The sequence below is a fragment of the Rissa tridactyla genome, chromosome 1 (genome assembly GCF_028500815.1).
Source record: "Rissa tridactyla isolate bRisTri1 chromosome 1, bRisTri1.patW.cur.20221130, whole genome shotgun sequence".
Lineage (NCBI taxonomy): Eukaryota > Metazoa > Chordata > Aves > Charadriiformes > Laridae > Rissa > Rissa tridactyla.
Genome location: NC_071466.1, coordinates 134,973,560 through 134,993,161, shown reverse-complemented (window position 1 = coordinate 134,993,161; position 19,602 = coordinate 134,973,560). Strand labels below are relative to the sequence as shown.

Below are 19,602 nucleotides of genomic sequence, written 5' to 3'. Positions count from 1 at the left end.
GTAGGATGGAAATTGTCAAAAGAATGTACCCTTGCAATAAAATTAACCTGTAATTATATAAACTCACTAAGTATAGAAAACGTATTTTATGGCACAAAACCCCCCTACATGGACTATGTTAGAGAACTGCTCCTGGCTGAGAGTTTAAAAAACACACTCTTTTTCCCATCATTATTTGGTTAACAATACCCATAGTACAAGTACATTATTTTGTCACAGGAATGATTCATTACAAGAAAATATAAAAACTTTATCAAACTGAGTATTACTTTTCTTCCTAACACAGCAATCCAAATATAGCTGGTGCATACAAAATGGCTGATGTGATAGCAATCAACAATATTTTTTTTATGTATGCTTAAAAACCTGCTTACCAAGGGGAGCCATATATTCTGAACCCCCTCACCGTCACTTCAGAGTCTTGAAGATAGATGCAGTTTGTTAGGAGAGACTGTACATTTTCATAGCTCTCTGGCTTCAGCTTAGAAACAGAGGGGAAATAGTAAAAGTCCTGCTTGATTAAGTCAGCCATGAATTCCTGGTCAAAGGTCAATTCATGATTTCCTGCTATCACAATCTTGTATTCATAGGGCAGGCTACCTAAAACAGTGAAAAACAAACAAATTACTTGTTTTATGGAAAATCTGATAAAAGAAAACAGACAGACTCACAAACTATTATTGATTCCTATAGTATGCTCACATATTTGAAACAATCGAGCACATCCCTACTACGTCTTACTGTTATTCCTGGTGATTTCAGGTAAATGACATTACTGTCTTTTTCAGGGAGCACTATGATTTAGCATGCTTAGCATTAATGTGCTGAAGCTACTTTCAACTCATCAACCTTAAAAACCAGTCTGCAGACTTCTGCTCTACTATTTACTTCTAGTTAATTGCCATTTGTGCTGAAAGTATCACTTACTGTGACAGCGATGATAACTCTTTGACAGAAATTAGGGTTCAAAGAAGATCGGCCGCAACACTTGATAAAATAATGTCAGCTCTCTTCTCCCAGAGCCGCGGTCTTTATTAGCTGCTACGGAGGAGGGTCTTACAGACTCAGAACTTGGATCAGCCAGAGGGGTCTGCTGCCCTCTTTGCCCTAACATTAAGATCAAGCCTTCAAGCAAGACAGGGACCGGGTTTAGCTGTCAGAATTCCACATCCCACAGACAAGTCTCGCAGTTTGCCTCTATCCCATATTTTTCGTGGCTCCATTTTCTCAGTGACTTCCTTAGATCCATGGACTATAATTTAAAATGACTCATATTCAAGAATATTTTACAACCCGTATTTAGTGAAAAACCTTACAACAATCTCCTGCTGAAGGCAAGAATATATATGCCCACACATGTGGGTTCTTCCTGAGAGCAGCACTGAAACAGAAGCTTTCCACCTGACTCCACATTTGGTTATCAACTGGATCCTGCCCTTGAGAGCAGGCATCACCTGTCTCAAAAAGCTCAACAGAAACCTCCTAAGTATATCTTAGAGGAAACAAAGACAGAAACTGTGTAAAGCTGCATTCATTAGCTTTGCTTCTGCACTGTTAATTTGCATCAGGATGGAGACAGAACAGGAGACTAGGACCAGAAAGACATATTTTATTGAAAATGAGACCCACCTTGCATAGTGGCAGTCTAGTCATTTTTTATTTTAGAAATGTATTGTTGATAACATAGAAAGCTTTAGTGATGACCCCAAGCCTAACCTACAAGTAGGGTATTTAGAGAATGTAAAACACCAGTCCATACGCAGTGGCAAAAGTTGGCATCAGTAGGACTTAAGAATAAAATGCAACAGCACGATTCAGAGTTACGGAAACAGAAGACAGAGAACAGCGCTAGCCCAGAGGAGATGCCACATGGCTGAACTCATTATTTGCCAAATAAAAAGATATGGGTAACTCTGAAGTATAATTTTCAGACACTTGTAACACCTGTATTAGGAAATTGATTGTACAAGTGCCAGTCTTTCCTGTGGACCCCAATATACATGTGCCTTTAGAATATTTATTAACAGAAACTCTTTTCAGATATTTATAATTACAAGTTCAATGTTGGAGATTCAATTATTTACCTGAAAGACTACTTGAAATGCAAATTTTGTCATTTTTGCCTTCTGAAACACTTAGCATTTTGCAGATGTGTATTCCATCTCTGCAAGTTTTCCAGGTGTGTGCACACATACACGCACAAGTTAAAAACATTACTTACATGCTACAACACGTATGGGCACCTACAGGGCTTAAAGCATTCTTGGAAAACAGAAAAATAAAGAAATCCTGTATGCCGCAATATTGTTAACAATTCCATTTCTGTTCTGTTTTGTAAATCTTTTCCAGCTCATCTGATCCATCCATCTAGCAGCCAAGAACCTGTACGAGCTGGTTATAGTTGTTGCTTCCACTAATGTATTTATGTCATGTTGCTGTCTGTGGGTGTTACTTAGGCAAATTAGCAAATTACTCTAAATGTACAGTTACATTTATTATAGTGGCGGCCAGAAGCGCTGCTGTAGTTACAGGTCTGTCAGCTTTTCAATTAACAACTGTGGTTTTGATGAGTTTGCAGCTCAGTTTTTTTCCTTTCATTCCACACCAGGCAGCAACTTGCTAAACCTCTCTTTGTCTCCACAAGCCCTCTTTATCCTTTAAATCTTTTTTTTTTTTTGTCTAACAGGTATTTTTTCTGCTTGCACATAAATTTAACAATATTTTGTTTAAACTTTGTTCCTTAGAAGACTTTAGAACGTGTTACACTTTTTACTCCAAGTATTCTTGAAGTACAAAATCAACCTTAGGTATAAATCTTTGAAACCTTGTTCTTAGCTGGGCACCACTGTCATGAACTACAGGTATAAGATGCCAGTTGAGTGGCTCTAGATGAAGACCCTCAGCTATCAGACCACAATATTGAGTACACATTTCCCATCTTCCCTGCTTCCACTGTGATCCATACTTACCAATGCTCACTCTAGTCCACATGCAGAAATCAACACGGAATGATAAACATCTCTCTGCGCTAAAGCATGGTCCTCCTACCACTGACCTCAGAAGGACCAACACCACCATACTGCAGCAGGACCACAGTCCAACATGGTGTGTCAGCAAAGTCCTAAGAAATATTGAATGTTTCAACTGCCTTTTAGAGCATTAAGATCCACTAAACTTTAGCAATATCTGATCAGTATTTACCTGAAAACTACCTTAAAGCAGCAACTCTTTCCTACTTCTGACCTACAACTTCTTAGTTCTGCTTTTTATAAGTTATTATTTAAACTGTTCTGTATTTTTTATTATGTCCTTCCAACACAACTACATGGTTTTCCATCCCTAGGCACAGACCACTGCACAATCTGTGGCCTTGGCTCGGTCCTTGGCTAGGACCAAGGCCTCCTCAAGAGCACATAGCCCAATAGCTGTGTTTCTACTTCTGTCCATAGCTTTAGAACAACCACTTTTCCAACTATTATTTTTTGTGCCACCAGCTCTTGATCAGAGATAATTCAAACACTTCTAGGATGACCAGTTTATTCCCACACCTGCTAGTGAGTGCCAATGACAAGCGGGGTAAAAGAAACACTAAGCACATTTCCTGTCCCTTGGTAAACAAACTGACTTGAGAATGCTGAATTCCCACTCATGCAGGTTTTCACAGCTTCTTTTAACAACTGCATTTTGCCAAGAAAGATTCCTACGAAAGACAGCAGTGGCTACACTTTCGCAGTAGGTGACTACCCATTGCAGTAGGTTCCTTTTGTCTTCTGTTTACAAACTCCATGAAGACAAGCCTTACCAAAGGCACTGGCTAACATTTTCACTTGCTAAAGAGTTTTCCTTTTTTTTCTTCTTCTTTTCCAAAACGGCCATCTGCTAAACATTAAGTTCCCTGACTGCTCATCTGTCTGAGCACCAATGGCACCACTAGAGCGACCTTGAGCGTATCAAGGGTGACTGACAGCCTTGAGATAAAAGTGATGGGGATAACAGGGGATGTGGCCCTGGTGGTAACTCCTCAATCCTCCCAGTGAGGGGGCTCACTGCTCAGGTGGGAGTGGATACATCCCACAGTCAACACAACACTGCATGGCTGGTGCTGCAAGCAGGGCTCCAGCTTCTATGACCACAGGACCTTTTTTGAAGAACAAAGACTGCTACGCAGGGATGGCATTCCCCTGACATACTGAGGCAAAAAGTCCTTGCCAACAGGTTCGCTAATACAGTGGGAAGAGTTTTAAATTAGGTGTGTTGGGGAAGGGTTGTCATGCTGTGAAGAGAAGTGAAGGCATGGAGGCAGTGAGGAAGCAGCTGGGGGACAACAGGATGATGAAGGCTCTTGCATTATCCATGTAAAAGCAGCCTCACTGGGGGTCCTCTCAGGCACAGCATGGGGTACAACCAGGAGGATGGAGAATTCCATGCACAGTGGAGAGCTGTGACATCTCTGAGATTATGGATACATGGTGGGATAGCTCACCTGACTGGAGTGCTGCAATGGATGGACACAGGCCTATCACCTGTCTATCACCTTTGAAAAGGACAGGAGAAGTTCCCAATGGCTGGAAAAAGGCAAATGTCCCACCCGTCCTCAACAAAGGCAAGAAGGGGAATCTGGGGAACTACAGGCCATCAAGCCTTACATCAGGCCTGGGAAAATTCTGGAAGACATCTCCCCCAAAAGTAATTTTCCAAGCACATGAATGTCAGGAAAGTAATTTGGAACAGCCATCGTTGATTTAACATGGGTAAATCATACCTGACTAACGCAATTACTTTCTATGAGGAGATGACTGGCTCTATGAATAAGGGAGAGTGCTGGATGTTGTTTGCCTTGATTTTAGCCTTTGACAGCATCTCCCATAGCATCCTTACAGCCAAACTGGTGAGGTAACAATAGATGATAAGGTGGGTCGAATATCACTTGGAATACTGGGCTCAAAGGGCTAGAATCAGTGGTACAAAGCCCACCCGGCAGTCAGTCAGAAGTACCCCCCAACCAGTGATGTTGGGGCCAATACTGCTTCCTGTATTTACTAACAGCCTGGATGATCTGATGGAGTGCACCTTCAGCAAATTTGCAGACAACAGCAAATTAGCGGTGGGGATCTGCCAACGCACTAGGGAGGGCATGTCTGCTATTCCGAGGAACCTCCAAGGGCTGGAAAAATGGGCTGACAGGAACCTCATAAACTTAATCAAAAGCAAATGCAAACTCCTGCACCTAGGATGGAGTAACTTCGTTCAACAAGACTTAGCAGTTTGTCTTTGTAGCAAAGACAGCCAACCACATTCTGGCCTGTATTAGTAACAGCGAAACCAGCTGAAGAAGGGGAGTGATTTCTCTCCTCTATCTAACACTTGTGAGACCACATCTGGAGCGTGGTGTCCAGTTCTGGGTTCCTCAGTAAAAGAAAAATACTGATGACCTGAAGCAAGTACAGCAGAGGGATGCCAACATGGCTGGGGAATGTGGCATACAGGGGGAGACTGAGATCTGAGTCTCTTCAGCCCAGAGAAGATGAAGGGAACACCTTACTACTGTCTGCAACTACCTGGTCTCAGGATAAAGAGAGGGGGCAGAGCTAGGTTCTTCTCAGAAGTGTTCACAGATGACAAGAGGCAACAGACAAAAGGGGGAACATGGTATAAGGAAAGAATTTTACCATAAGGATGGTCAAAAAGTGGAACAGGTGCACAAAGCAGCTGTAAAATCTCCATTCTTGGAGATACTCAGAATTCAACTGGCAAGGTTCCGAGCAGCCTCCTCTAACCAGACATGCTTTGAAGAGGAGGTTGGATTCAATGACCTCCAGAAGTCCCCTTCATCCCGTGTGGTCCTAGGTTTCTCTAAGTTTACACTGGGAAACAAACAAGAATTTTAAGTGCCTGCAATACTGAAAGAAATTAAAAACTCATTTTGTGTTGTGATTCTAATGGAACAAATCTATGGTAGGCAAGCAATTTAACAGGACTAGAGGTCATGTTCCATTAACTTTGGTATAAGTTTCTTGTACTATCCATTTAGCAGATGAGTAGGACTAAATACCCAACTGATAGCCAATTAACATTTGATGCTAGCATATGGCTTTGCTGGTGGGCAGGTAGCAAACTTGGTATTAATACAGAATCTCTATGTATACAAAGATATTAAAGAAAATTTATGGCTGTCACAGGAATTCTGCACACACACCCAGGACAAAATTCATTCCCCAGTAAAATTAAGGCAGCAAGCATGTGAGAAATAGATCTGCCCTTCAGGAGTGCCAAGAAACACACGCAAGAACATATGCTATGGGAATCAAAGATGTATTTTCAAACACACAAAAAAGGGGAAAGTTATGAATTTGGGGGAAAGCTACATTTTTTTCTGATCTCTTACTTTGACTAGCCAAAACAAGACAAGTGTTTTGCCCAAAGACCAGGGACCCCCCTGTTCTTGGCACCTGAGAGGCTTCTGCTAAAATATCACTATAAACTGGAGACAAACTACAACTAGAATTGTTTGGAAAAATTTTACCTAAACAGTTTTCTGTATTAAAATTATTAAAATACCACTTGGATGGAACGGGATATATTTGGAAATTCATGTAGTGATTCTGACATTACCAAGGAAACAAAATGAAGCAAAATGTCAGTTTAAAATATTTTGGGGTGAATAAAAATTTCATTTGTAAGCAAAATTTCACATTTTTTTCTAAAATAAGTGGGTTTTTTCCCTCCCGTAATGTCTAACTTGCAAGAAATTAAAATTATTTTCCTCCATAAGCAACCTCTAGCCCCTTCATCCTATTTGGATTTGAAATCAACAGAAATGTTTACACATCAAAATTCTGTCAGAAACACACTGGCTCCAATTCTGTCATGGGCTTCAGGGCTTTCTCTTTCAGGCCACATCCAACTTTTGCCTTCTGCCAATTTGGAATGGGGCTCCAAGCCACCATCCATTCTTTCAGCCTCTATCTTAACATCAGATGAAAGATTTTTTCCTTCTTTTTCCTTCTTCTCTGCTACATCATTGATCTTTCCTGCCTCATTTTCCCCTCTCCTTTCCTTTTTATAATCTCCCCCTGTATGCAGAAAATCCTGGAGACACATTATCTTGCACTTAATTTAGCAGTTTTAGCAAAGGGTATCTTTTTCTCACGGAGACAAAACTTGTAGAAATACAATGCTTTATACTTCTGTATGCTTGTGTCTCAATATCCCTCCGAAAATGCCCAACAGATTCAGCAGTCATTTACTACATTCAGCAGAGGAGTAAATGCCTCAAAGATAATAATGTTTCCTTAAGTTTCCTGAAAGCATCTAAAAAGACTAATGCCCAGTCTGAAGGAGAGGCTCCAAAGGAATGAGACACTTTTCCTATGAGACACCTAAGAACCCATGGAAGGTTTATAAGACAAAATCCAAGAAGTCAGGCAGCAGTGGTTCTGCTCCCAGAACAACTCATCACACAAAAAATTCTGCCCTAAATCTCCTAAATCAATGTAATTTATTATTCTTTGAGATTATTTTACTATCAAAAAGCCTAGGATATCATATTTAGTTTATATATAGCCAGATGGTATTATCATCTTAGTAACTTCTTAACTAGATACATGTAGTTTTTGCCAGTTGTGGCAAGCCTGTGGCAAGTTTCTTAGCCTTTGTTTGCTTTGTATAAGAATCTGATAGTAGTTCTGGTAATATAATGTGTATAAGAGTATATATATTGTTTAGCTAGTAACAGCTTTGTTTATTCCTTTCATTACTGTAGATTACTAATTAAGAAAATCAGCTGAACATCTAATTTTTTGCATGTTTATGCACCAATTACAAAATTATTACAGCAATTCTTAACTTCTAAACTACGGTAGGTCCTTTTTATGGTGAACATAATTTTTACAAAATAACTTGAAATGCTGGGGAACCATTACTTGAACTACAAATGCGTAATGCAAAGCATTGAACAATGTGTCTTTGTTTGCTATTTCTCTGGATCCGAGTTTGCTCAAAGTAGAATTCTGTGTGCTTAAAGGTTCATCCCGTTCTATCAGCAAGTCTTCTCCTCTGTAAATTAGATCAACACCGCAAATAATTCAAAAGCAAATGCATGATGTTTATACTCCAGGCTCCTCTTGTACTAAGAGGTTAGGCATCTTTATCAACCAGTGACCTCCTTTGCAGCTTACAATTGTTATCAACATGCAACTTCACCAAGATAAATGCAAACTTGTACAAGCAGACATGCTTTGCTTCTCTCCTGGTATTGTACTGAGCAGAATTTTTAGTATTCATTAAAAGCAGTGGCAATCATGTAAGTGCCCACTTAATGCTTTTTCCCTCTCATTTCAACCTTTTAGAATACAGCAGTGAGTGATATAGTAAAAAGACTGCATAACTGTCTCAGATTGCTTTTTTAGCATCTCTTTGACAGTTCTGTGTTTAAACACTGGGGCTGATGTCTGGGAAATTCACATTAACATACTTTTTGTATGGTGTGTAATCTGGAATAACATTGTAAATGAACACTCCCTCCTAAGTCATCTGTAACCTGCTAGCTCTAGACATTCTTGCATTGTAAAAGCCAGTAATTGTATCAAACACTAAATCAGCAAACACATACAATACTGCTCACATTTGCAAAACATGATTTCTTAAAATAAATAGATAAAGGCAAATCACACTAAAAAATATCTGATAATAGTCCAACTTAGGCTCTTTGATATACTGTGTTTTATACACACCCACACACATGTATAATAATTGGCCCAAATTACTTCTAAAGGAAAAGTGGCTTCCTTTTACCCTGGTTTATTTAATTACCCTGTAATTATGCAGAACCAACCCAATGCATGCTGCAAACTAGGCCATTTGAGTAGATGTAGTGAGTCAAACTAAAAGATTATGTAGCCCTGTACCTTCTGTCCACTCGTGGTCAGTAACAGACGCCTAGAAAATTGTACGACTGCACGGTTTGCCTAGATTGAACCTTCCTTTGATATATCCCCTTAGATTATGGCAATTAATGGTTTGAGAATCCCTAACTACGTAAGCCACAGGGTCCATTTTCATAAATATTTTTTCTTTTTTACTTCCTGGAATAGTTACAGTCTTAAATAATATACCTTTCTGAGGAGATAAATTTCTACAACAGCTTTTCTGCCCTTTAGAATATTCTAGTTTTGGTTTACAACCTGTATCTGGGGACAATGAAAGCAAAGGCCATAGAGAACTGTGTTAAAAAGTAACAAAAAATACTTCAGACTTCCTGCATGGATCTCTCTGCACACTGACACAGATTCCTATTCAGATCTTCAGATCCCACAAAGATGCTTTCAGTACCTCCCAGCTGTCACCTTCTGGAAGGGACGACTACAAAGAGCTGTGTGTCATGTCACCGTACAAGGTGCACAGCACTAATAACAACGTTTAATGTTTGTGTATAGTGCTTTGCAATAGGTCTTCAAAGTGCTGTACTGAGAATAATTAATCCTCCAACACATTCAAGTGGTAGGTGGATTAAGTATCATTTTCACAATTTTACAAGGGGGAACGATAAAGAGGCTGTCAAATCTGAAGAGGACTAACTAGAATTTGGTTGCCTGTCTTCCTAAGGCTTTTTCAAATATCTCCACCAGAGGCAATGACAGTTCACAGAATCATATTCCAGATTTTTCAGTTCCCTGGTTGCTCGCTGCACTTCTGGGCTGCACCACCTTCCTAAAGCTATGCTTGTCAGCTAGTCTGGAACAAGACGGGATATTTTTGCTTATCTGGGGGGTCAGGGATCTCAATATTTATGAAAATCACAGGATATTTTTAGGTGAGTCATCCCAGAGACTCAGAATCTTGATGTCTGGCTACTTTCCACTCCGTCAGTGGAAAAAAGCAACCTCAGTATTAGTACAAAGTGCAAGAAATCCCCCAAAAGCATGCATGTGTTTGGAAGGAGGGAATGAAGGAAAAATCCTTTTGCACCTACCACTCCTATAGCTTCCACAGCTTCTCACCACTAGCATGGGAGGCATACCTGGAAAACAGTTGTTCTGAGCCATCTTCCCAATACAGGGATGTAGCTTAGAAATTCCTTGAGACTCTCAGCAGCCAGTTTATCGTTCAGAAGCCTTCAGGAGACACTAATTCCCTAGAACTGGAGAAATACTGGAAGAGTGTGTTGCAGTGCACTGTTGTGTGCTGTACGGTCTGAGCCTTAGATGTACAAACAGATCTGAGCCATCACGCATTTAAGAAATGCAATAAAAACCAACACTTTTTTTAGTATGCCCAGTCTTTTAAAAATGACATCTGTTCTAAATCCCTACACAGCTCAATGTTTTTCACTGCATTTCCAAAGCCATTCTTTTGTAAATAGATAATTAGTGCTTAAATACTTCTTTCAAGGGGTTTCTACATTAACATAAAAATAGTGTAATTACCGATGGTCAAAATGGCATGACTACAATTTATAAATTCTAATTTCTTTTGCTGCTCTGAAGCTGATTTTCTTTCTTCTTCAGCACAATTTTAATCTGGTTTAAATGTGAGTATTATTGAACGTAAAAAAATAAAATACCTGTTAAGAGAGGAAGAAAAGTAACTACCCTCATTTTTGCAAGATTGAACAGTAAAGCAAAAGTAAAGCTAAGCCTAGTGTTTCAGGCTTTTCTGAAGATCTTTTATTTTTCATTAAGAACTAAAAGTAGGGATGATGTTTATTCACCAAAATTAGCTGATTTTGTTCTACAATCTAATACTAGAAACAGGTGATTCTAGTAGTGCTAATTACAATACCTGGAAAGGCATCTTCACTCTAAAATATTTTTAGACTGAAATAAAAATGTTATCTTTTGAGATGAATCTGCACAGGTCAATTCCTGAAGTGCATGGCAAATCATTTAATCCAATTTTGTGTGTGTGTATGATATGCAGGTAAGATTAACATTTTCAGGAAAATGTTCTGAAGAGCTAATTATTGTTTTCCACTACAATGCAAAGCCATCTTCTATTTTTTTTATTTCAACTTTACCTTGAACTTGAATTTCAAATAGGAAGACTGTCTTTGACATTGGAAAATCTCAAGCAAACACACTGAAACAATGGGTATTATAAAATGTGTTAGTTTAAGTAATCTTTCCAATCCACGCACAGAAGATAATTCTCAGAGAGAGTATGGAAGTATGTGCTGCAACTTCTATCACAGATCAGCTATTTAGTTAAATTTCCAGGAAAGTAACCCACAAGCTCAAAGTAACAGTGGGTCCTGGAGCATACACAATTTGGAAATGATGTTACAGACTTGAGCAAAGGAAATTACAAGAGCAACTGAGCCAAGCAGGCAATTTCCACTGCCAACAATATGGGAGATAAAAAACAGAGATGGTTTTGGAGTCATTATTTGATGAATGCATTAAAGCAGGACATGCGTCTTTGTATTTGTCCTACAAAACATTTGATTTATATGCAGGTAGGGAATAAATAACAAAAACAAAAATAATGAAAAAGCCGAGGACAAGAATAACTACAGTGCATAGTGAGCTTGATATATCTTATGATATAATCTACCTTATCTAGCCTTGATTACATAGAATCATAGAATGGTTTGTATTGGAAGGGACCTTTAAAGATCATCTAGTCCAACCTCCCTGCCGTGGGCAGCAACATTTTTCACTAGATCAGACTGATCAAAGCTCTACCCAACCTGACTTTGAACATTTTCAATGATGGGACATCCGCAACTTCACTGGGCAACCTGTTCCAGTGTCTCACTACCCTCATTGTAAAAAACTATTTCCTTACATCCAATGGAAATCTACCCTCTTTCAGTTTAAAACTGATGTCCCTTGTCCCGTCATTAGAGGCCCTGGTAAAAAGTCTTTCTTCATCTTTCTTATAAGCCCCCTTTATATATTAAAAGCCTGCAATAAGGTCTGCCTGGAGCCTTCTCTTCTCCAGGCTGAACAACCCCAACTCTCTCAGCCCGTCTTCACAGGAGAGGTGCTCCAGCCCTCTGATCATTTTCGTGGCCCTCCTCTGGACCCGCTCCAACAGGTCCATATATTTAGAAACAATTCCCACAAATTATTTACGGCTGTTTAAAGTGATGTCTTAAGATCTCCTGGACATGCTGGAAAATTACCATATGTTCAAAGCTGTCATACCATGCATCCTTATAATGTCCTTAGAAAGTTTCACTGGCCTCACGGCCTTCCGTTTGGCCCTACCATAATACATATTCTGTACTTAAGTTTTTTGAATTACCCAGAATTGTATTTTCAAATTTGTAAGAAAAATACAGTCAGAGAAGAAACTAGGTAAAAAAAGGAAAAGATTAAATACAAAAACAGGAGAAAGGTCAATTCGTGACAAGAACGGAGGAAAATCACCAGGTTGGCACCCCTGGCAGGCATTGTAAACTGACTCTTCATCCCTTTTTCCCTTCTTTTTCTAAGCTACCCTGAGTAAGGGTAGCAAAATAGAAATCTGACTTGCAAAAGTACATTGCGATACTGCATGACTGGGCAATAAGAGGACAGATGAAACTGAATATAAATTTATGCAGAATAATTCAAGTGCTGGAAAAAATAGATACACACTGATGGGTTCTGAACTAGATATTACCATTCAGGAAAGAGTTCGTAGAGTTATAATACGTAATTTTATGAAAATGCCATCTCATTTTTCAGTCACAGTCAAAAATAAAAACAGAACAATCCACAACACTAGAAAGGAAAAGAGAACAAACTAGGAGATTTCATTATGCCAGGGGATAAAACTGTGGTGTACTCAGATCATGTGTAGCTCTCGTCTCACAATTTTTAAAAGGATATAGAACAAAGAGGTACAAAGAGTGACATAGATGATCAAAGGCATTTAAGGACTTCTAAACAGTCTTCAGCCTGAAAAATATCTTAAGGGCAGATATGGGCAGAGCCTATAAATTCTTAAGCAGAATGTAGAATGAAATTTTTCACTTTCCTCTGCCAGTATTAGGAAATACCGAATGAAACTAGTAGATGACAGGTTCAAAATAAGCAAAGTTCTTCACACAATCCATACCACATTGTGGAACCGTGATGCAAGACTGTGTTGGCACTCAAAATTTGATAGATCCAAAAGGCAATAAAAAAGCTCAGAGTGGAAAAATCTGTATATTAAATACAAAGTATTTTGATTCACGAAGTCCGTGGACTGCCTACCAGAGAAAGCTGAGAAAATATGCACATAGAGTTATCATTTCATCTCCTCCGTAGAGCTAGGCATCAGCCTAGCCCAAGTAAAACCTCAAATCCCTCCCCGGGAAGTGGGGAGGGGGGCTTGAGAAAAAGAAAAGTGAAAGTAAACAACTCATTACCAAAAAGAACAAAGTGAAATGAAATTAAGTGGAGGGCTTTAGGAGTCAGGGGATAAAAGTATAAAACTAGGTGACTAAGGGGCAGACAAAGCAGAGCACCTTGGCTGGTAGCCACAGTCAAAGACAATACTGGGCTAGAGAGACGTATTATCTGAGCTGGTACAGGCCTTCCTGTGTACCCACATACAGTTAGCCTAAAAAAGAGAGAACATATTTTAGGGTATGACTCAGCAAGCCAACGTGCCTCTATTAGCACAACACTTGAACATGTGCTCGATATAACCATAAGGTCCATGGAAGTTAATGATGTTAATGTAAAATATACTTTGCATCAGACAGGCACAGAAATTTAATGCAGAACAGAAGATAAAAACTAAACTTGCTGAAGGGCCTCTTGAAAAGACAAAATAGGCCGACAGACCACAGTGGCACAGACCCGAGAGGGTATGATGGAACAGAAAGCCAAAAGGTAGGAATCAATGCTACACATAAATACACGGTGCAAAAGCAGAAGTAGGACACGTATCCAGTGCCTAAGAGGAAGCTGAGATCAAGGGAAGGAGTAACAAACAAATATTCTAGTGTTTATTCCAAGGCATAAACAAAGTTATAGTCTAATAATGGCAGAAGACACAGATTTGACACAGAACAAAATAAGTGGGAAGATGAGCCCTGTGCTATGGGATAAAAGAATGGGAAATTTGGTGACAGCAGGTAAGAATGACAGTGGAGGTAAAAGTCTGTGCCAGAGTCTGTCAATTACTTTCTCAAGAAACCAGTAAAAAGTTAAGGAAGAAGGAGAAGGTTGAGTAGGCTGTGGGAGTTGCAAAATCATGTCAGGTACTGGAAGCAGCTATCTAGAAAAACCAAAACTGTTGGAGACTAGTGGATAACCAGCAAAAACTTTTGAAATTTCTTCTTCTCAAAGAGAACACTTATAAGCATTCTACCATTTACTATATATTTTGCAAACACTTAATGTATTCAAGAGATGATAAATTGTTCATTTAAAAAAAAAAAAACTTTCAAAAAAAAATAAACTTTCCATTTTGAAATCTCATTGACTGTGATTTAAAAAAAAAAGTTTTTAACATTTTGAATTTGGAACAAAACTTTACATGCTAGTGGAATGAAACCTATGTAGAGACTCCAAATTATTTTTCTATTGGATTTTCCAGAATGAATTAAAAATTTAAGTTAAATTTCAGATTTTTTCAAGTTGCCAAGAAACTAAAACAAATCTTTAACTTGCTAAATTTGCATCTCTCAAAGATGCTCTTGCAAAAATGTAACTCATATCACAAAGATCACCTTTCCCCAAACCGCACGCTACCATGAAATTGGACAGATGCCTGAAAAGTCACAAAATTAAGCCTTCTTTTGGAATAAAAATGATGAAAAGACCATCACAGAAATGCCTTGTGAAATCTCCCTACCATACTGAGAGGATTTCAGCTTAAGGACTTCTTCAGAACACTCTATAGCTGTGGCCAGCAGGGAGGCAGATGGAGAACTAAGGAGACAAAAACTGTGCAGGCAAGTAATGCGCGTAGCCCCCATGCTTGCTCGCTAGCAATATCCCAAAGCACTTTTCTTCCCTCAATAGCAGATAAATAAAATGGGTATTATTTAGAAGGGATAACCATATGGTTTGCATAATCTTTATATGCTATTTTCAGTACATTGTTATAATACGTGGTAGAGACCTGCAAAGTAGGATTAAAATTTGCTTTCTGTTTTACAATGAACCGGTTCCATTTGGGTACAGAGACAGAAGTGAGGGCACTATAGCAGAGTATGTGACTTCCACATGCTGTCCCTACCTTAATACTCATAGAACAATGCAATTGTTCCATGTGGGACATATTATTGGGTTCTCAAGCTCAAATAAATATTTATCAGCCTTGCTGATAATTATTTGCTAGTAAATATTTGTTTAAATCGTGAAGTCCTGGCTTTTTTTTATATTCCATTTCTGCCTACATGCATCTGTCTGCTTTGTGTCTTCCCAGTGTGGAATGCTGTCACATGTAGCAAAAAAGACAGGAACAATGCAAAAATATCAACTACAGGAAAGAAAAACAACCTAAAAGCTGAGAACCATTACCCTTAAACTGTGTCCGTTTTGTCTCCAACTCCTCCATTTCCTCTCACCTTTTTTTTTTTTGACAACGAAGTATCAGAATCCAGAATCCATTTTTATTCTAAACTAAGGTATCCACACTGCTGCAGGAACAATACCGATCAGGGCTTTTGTCTGGATACAGTGTACGCTTTCCAATTTTCACTGTCATTTTTTTTTAGCATATACAAACCATTGCAGAAGCACATGTAAATCACCACTCTCTTGCCCAGTGGAACAGAATTTCAGTTACCAATGCCAACAGTCGCCTACAGAAGGCATCTACATCTGGTCTGCTAGATCCAAGACAGCAACCACAGGCACACGTTTTGCTTTGTTTGGAATTCATCATTGTGGTGCAGCTGAGCCTCAGATAAAAAAACTATGAGCCTCCGGGGTTAAACAGACAAATGTTTTCAGTCACAACAACTTTTTTTGCGGGGAAGCAAAGCCATAACAATGTATGTAAGAGGTTTTATGTAAATCATTAAAGGCCTACTGACTTAAATTGTTGCTAACACCAAGAAGTTGCTTAATGTACACTTGAGAGTGTGAAGGCAGAACAGATGAATAGTCTCACAAATCTTACTTGCTCAGTTGGAAAAATGCAAAAATATTTGTTTAAAAAAAAAAAAGAAAAAAAAAATCTGATTCCCGCTCATTGCCATTCCAATTTAAAAGTCAAATTAATATTCATCATTTCTGAGTGCATGATGGTTTTTACTGGGGGGCAGAAGGGGCAGATACAATCAGTAAACAAATTTACTTTCAAATCCACACAGAATTCAATACCTACCTAGCCACTCGTTGAATTTTTTTACTTCACTAGGAAGTCCCAGCTCAGTAAAATCACCAGCATGTATTAACACATCTCCATATGGCATTTGGATAGGATCAGTTCTTGAGTGAGTATCAGAAATACAGACAAATCGTGTATATCCTGGAGGTTTGGGAGCATCATGGGGCACCGGATCAACCCTGCAGGAAATGCATCATAACAAGGTTATAAAGTACTTATGTACTTCTTAGTATCTGTTTTGCAATTCTAATACTATTTTTTACCCTTACAAAAGATTACACAGACTTCTAGATCTGTCTGATGGAAGGGATTTATTAAAACAAAACTAACACTAATGGGAGGTGTAAAAATTTTTGATGTTCACATCACAACATTTTCGTATTTGTTGGGTAGATGGATTAATTTAAAGAGATTAAGCAAAAGAGATTGAACTATCGCAGTAACTCTGAAACAAATACTTACAAATAAATCAAAGGCATTGCCAGTTTCAAAGGAACAGTACTATCCCGTTTCATTGTTTAAATATGATTACACGGTACACAGGGGAAAGATTTATTTTAGATACATAAATACATTTAAATGCATTTTTTCTAATTATAACTTTTTTTCTGCAAGTTATATAATTCCAGCAAATTTAATTAACACATTTTGGAGATATGTTTCAGTGTGTTAATGCGCAAAGCAAGATAAGAACTCTCCTGACAACAGCTGTAAATGTACGTTCAAGCCTGACTATTGTCAGGACAAATGTGGCAACTTTCTGGGCTTAATTATACTAAATGAAATCAGATGCTGCGAGGGGTGAGGCTGCATTGTTCAGAACCCAATCTCGATATTCAAAACTGAGGAAACGAAAAGATCTGACCCAGTTTGGTGAGACTTACTTATGATTTAGAAGAGGAAAGCAGAGAACACCTCTCTGCTATATGAGGAATACTTATTTTCAACTCAATCCATATTTTGTTAGAATATATAGAAGCAAATGTACCTATATTCAGCCATACACTGTCTGCTATTCCAGTTAGGGAATTCTGCTGGAATAAAATCAAAGAGCCAGAGATGCAAGAGTTATATTTATGTCACTAGAAACCAGAGAGATATATAGAATTGTTACGAATTATTTTACTTTTACAACATCTATTTTGAAAGGACAAATAAAATTAGTTTTGTTCACTGTTGCAGTATGTAATACATATTCCTAAGTCTTGCTGGCTGTGCTTCAATTCAGAAGCTTAACTTTCATATAAACTCAGGAAAAAAGTTAGAGATCTTTGCTATTAATAATACTACCCCTGTTTACTGGGTAAATTTTCAGAAGGCATTTTATTGCTTGAAAGATATATGATAATAATCTTTAATCACACAATCTTATAGGTGGGTAAACTGAGGTGTTTTTAACAACTACACAAGATTAGTGAGAGAGAGTGAGGAATAAATCTAAAAAGTTCAAATCTTGATAAATACAGAAAAAGTTCTTAGCATTTTCTAAAACATACAATATAACTATGAAACCAGAGTATGAGCAAATTATTTTATATCCGTCCTTCCTATACTTTTTTAGGAAGAAGAAATGTTGGGGTTTTTACAGCAGTACTGGAGAAATAGTGTTTTAGTACAAGTACCTTGTAGGCATCTTTCTGAATTTCCAGGTTTTGAGCAGAAAGTGACCAAACATGAGGCAAAGAGTAAAATCAGCTGTGATCAAATCATATGTAATGAATACCCAGCAGTATGTACATGCTAGTGGGATATGTAAGCACACACATACTGGAAATTGTAAAACTTGGCTGACAAAGAGTGGAACATTTGGACCCTGAGCGAGAGCAGCTGCAAACACTGTGTGTAGGGCTGAGGGAGTGTGCGTGTTGCAGGAGGACCACAGGCACATGTAGAAGGGCAGCTGACAAAATAAAGAGTTAGATGCAGAGGGAGTTAGGCATGGGAGGCTACAACCTCAAATGGTGCCGCTGCATGAGTGCCATGGCATGTTAAAAATGCCTATTTTGGAGGGAAGAGAGCTGCCACAGAGCGAGCTCCGTGGGTGGTGAGTGGAAGTAGCAGGGGTGCAAAGGAATCCGGATGGTGCATGGTGGCTTTCAGACTAGTGAGTGAGGCTTGTCATAAGGTGCGAGCTGTGTGAAGTGTAATGCATTCAGTTCATGGAGTTCCTTCTCAAAATGAACTGGGATGGCTGGATAAAAATGAGGGGGAGCTGACCCTGGCTATCATTGCAGCCATTCAAGCGAAAAAGTAAACATATTTCTGATTATTGCTCTCCCTGCCCAGCACTTCCCAAAGTGAGTTACAGCTTGTATTAGTAAGCCATCTTTAAACTACACATACTACCCTGGCACAATATAAGGATATGGACTGGTCTAAAATAGAACTTTTTGACTTTTCACGGAAGGATAGCCTTTAAAGCAGGTGCTTCTTCTCCTTCAGAAATCTTTTAAAGCTCGGCAGTAAGTTGGGTGTTGGGGAGTAGCATGCATTTCACATGTTTCTCCTCTGAAGCTGAGTGGAAAAAAACAACAGACTTACCATGACAACCCATGCAGCACACAATACACATGCTTTTTCTTACAGTTTGGATGGGGACAGGGAAGATGTGGACAGCATCTTCCTGGTTGCTGAGGTATGTATAACTTTTAAATCCTGTGCAATGGGCCAGAGAATTTTCACGGGAAAAAGGCATCAATACAAAAAACCTCAAATAAATGAGATGCAGATTTTCACATTGAAGTGATATGCACACACTGAGGCTGGATATAGGTAAAAACATATGTCAAGTTTCACAAATGCATAAAACTTGTATTACTGGAAATAATTTCTGAAGGCTCAATCCCCATATTCTTGTGTAACACATTCCCACAGCAGCTGTCACACCAACACTCAATGCACTGCTTGCAGCGTGAGCAGAGGAGTAAAGATCTGTTGATTATTTTTGTGCAAATGAATTTGTTTTTTTGAAATCAGTACGAAAACTTGTGGAGAAACTGAAAAGCAAAGTTAAAAAATTTCAGAGCAAAACCACTGCCAGAGTTTTGTTTATACGCTAGATTTCCGTGGCAGGACAGGAACTTCCCAGAAATGACTGACGGACTTGAAAACACTATCAGAATTTACCACCCTTCTTGTCAGTGGCTACCCAGTCATCTCACAAGCACAGGAATGCCAGGCTAAGATGGGGCTAGGAAGGGCTGTCAGCATGTTGTGGGTGCTAAAAAGTGAAACAAGAAATATAAAACTGCATGGAGTACTAAGGAAGAGCTGCCAAATTGAATTCAGAAGAAAAGGAGCACAAAAAAACCTCTGTGGTTAAAGTAGTTTACTACAAGTTCA

The 19,602-nt window shown here is 38.8% G+C and overlaps 1 protein-coding gene across 10 annotated transcripts in view; it reads right to left on the bottom strand.

Annotated features, from left to right (window-relative positions):
* Positions 1-19,602, bottom strand: part of MPPED1 (metallophosphoesterase domain containing 1) — a 65,384-nt gene that overhangs the window by 28,865 nt on the left and 16,917 nt on the right. For 5 of the 10 annotated variants that reach the window (XM_054220751.1, XM_054220780.1, XM_054220770.1 and 2 more), the window contains exons 3-4: positions 16,258-16,439; positions 375-600 (exon numbers count right to left, since the gene is read on the bottom strand). In XM_054220751.1, coding sequence (XP_054076726.1) covers positions 375-600; positions 16,258-16,439 — 408 coding nt within the window. Of the gene's footprint in view, positions 1-374; positions 601-16,257; positions 16,440-17,248; positions 17,295-17,882; positions 18,772-18,801; positions 18,916-19,602 lie in introns of those variants that run through there. The other 5 variants (XM_054220795.1, XM_054220804.1, XM_054220815.1 and 2 more) reach the window with 5 other exon arrangements.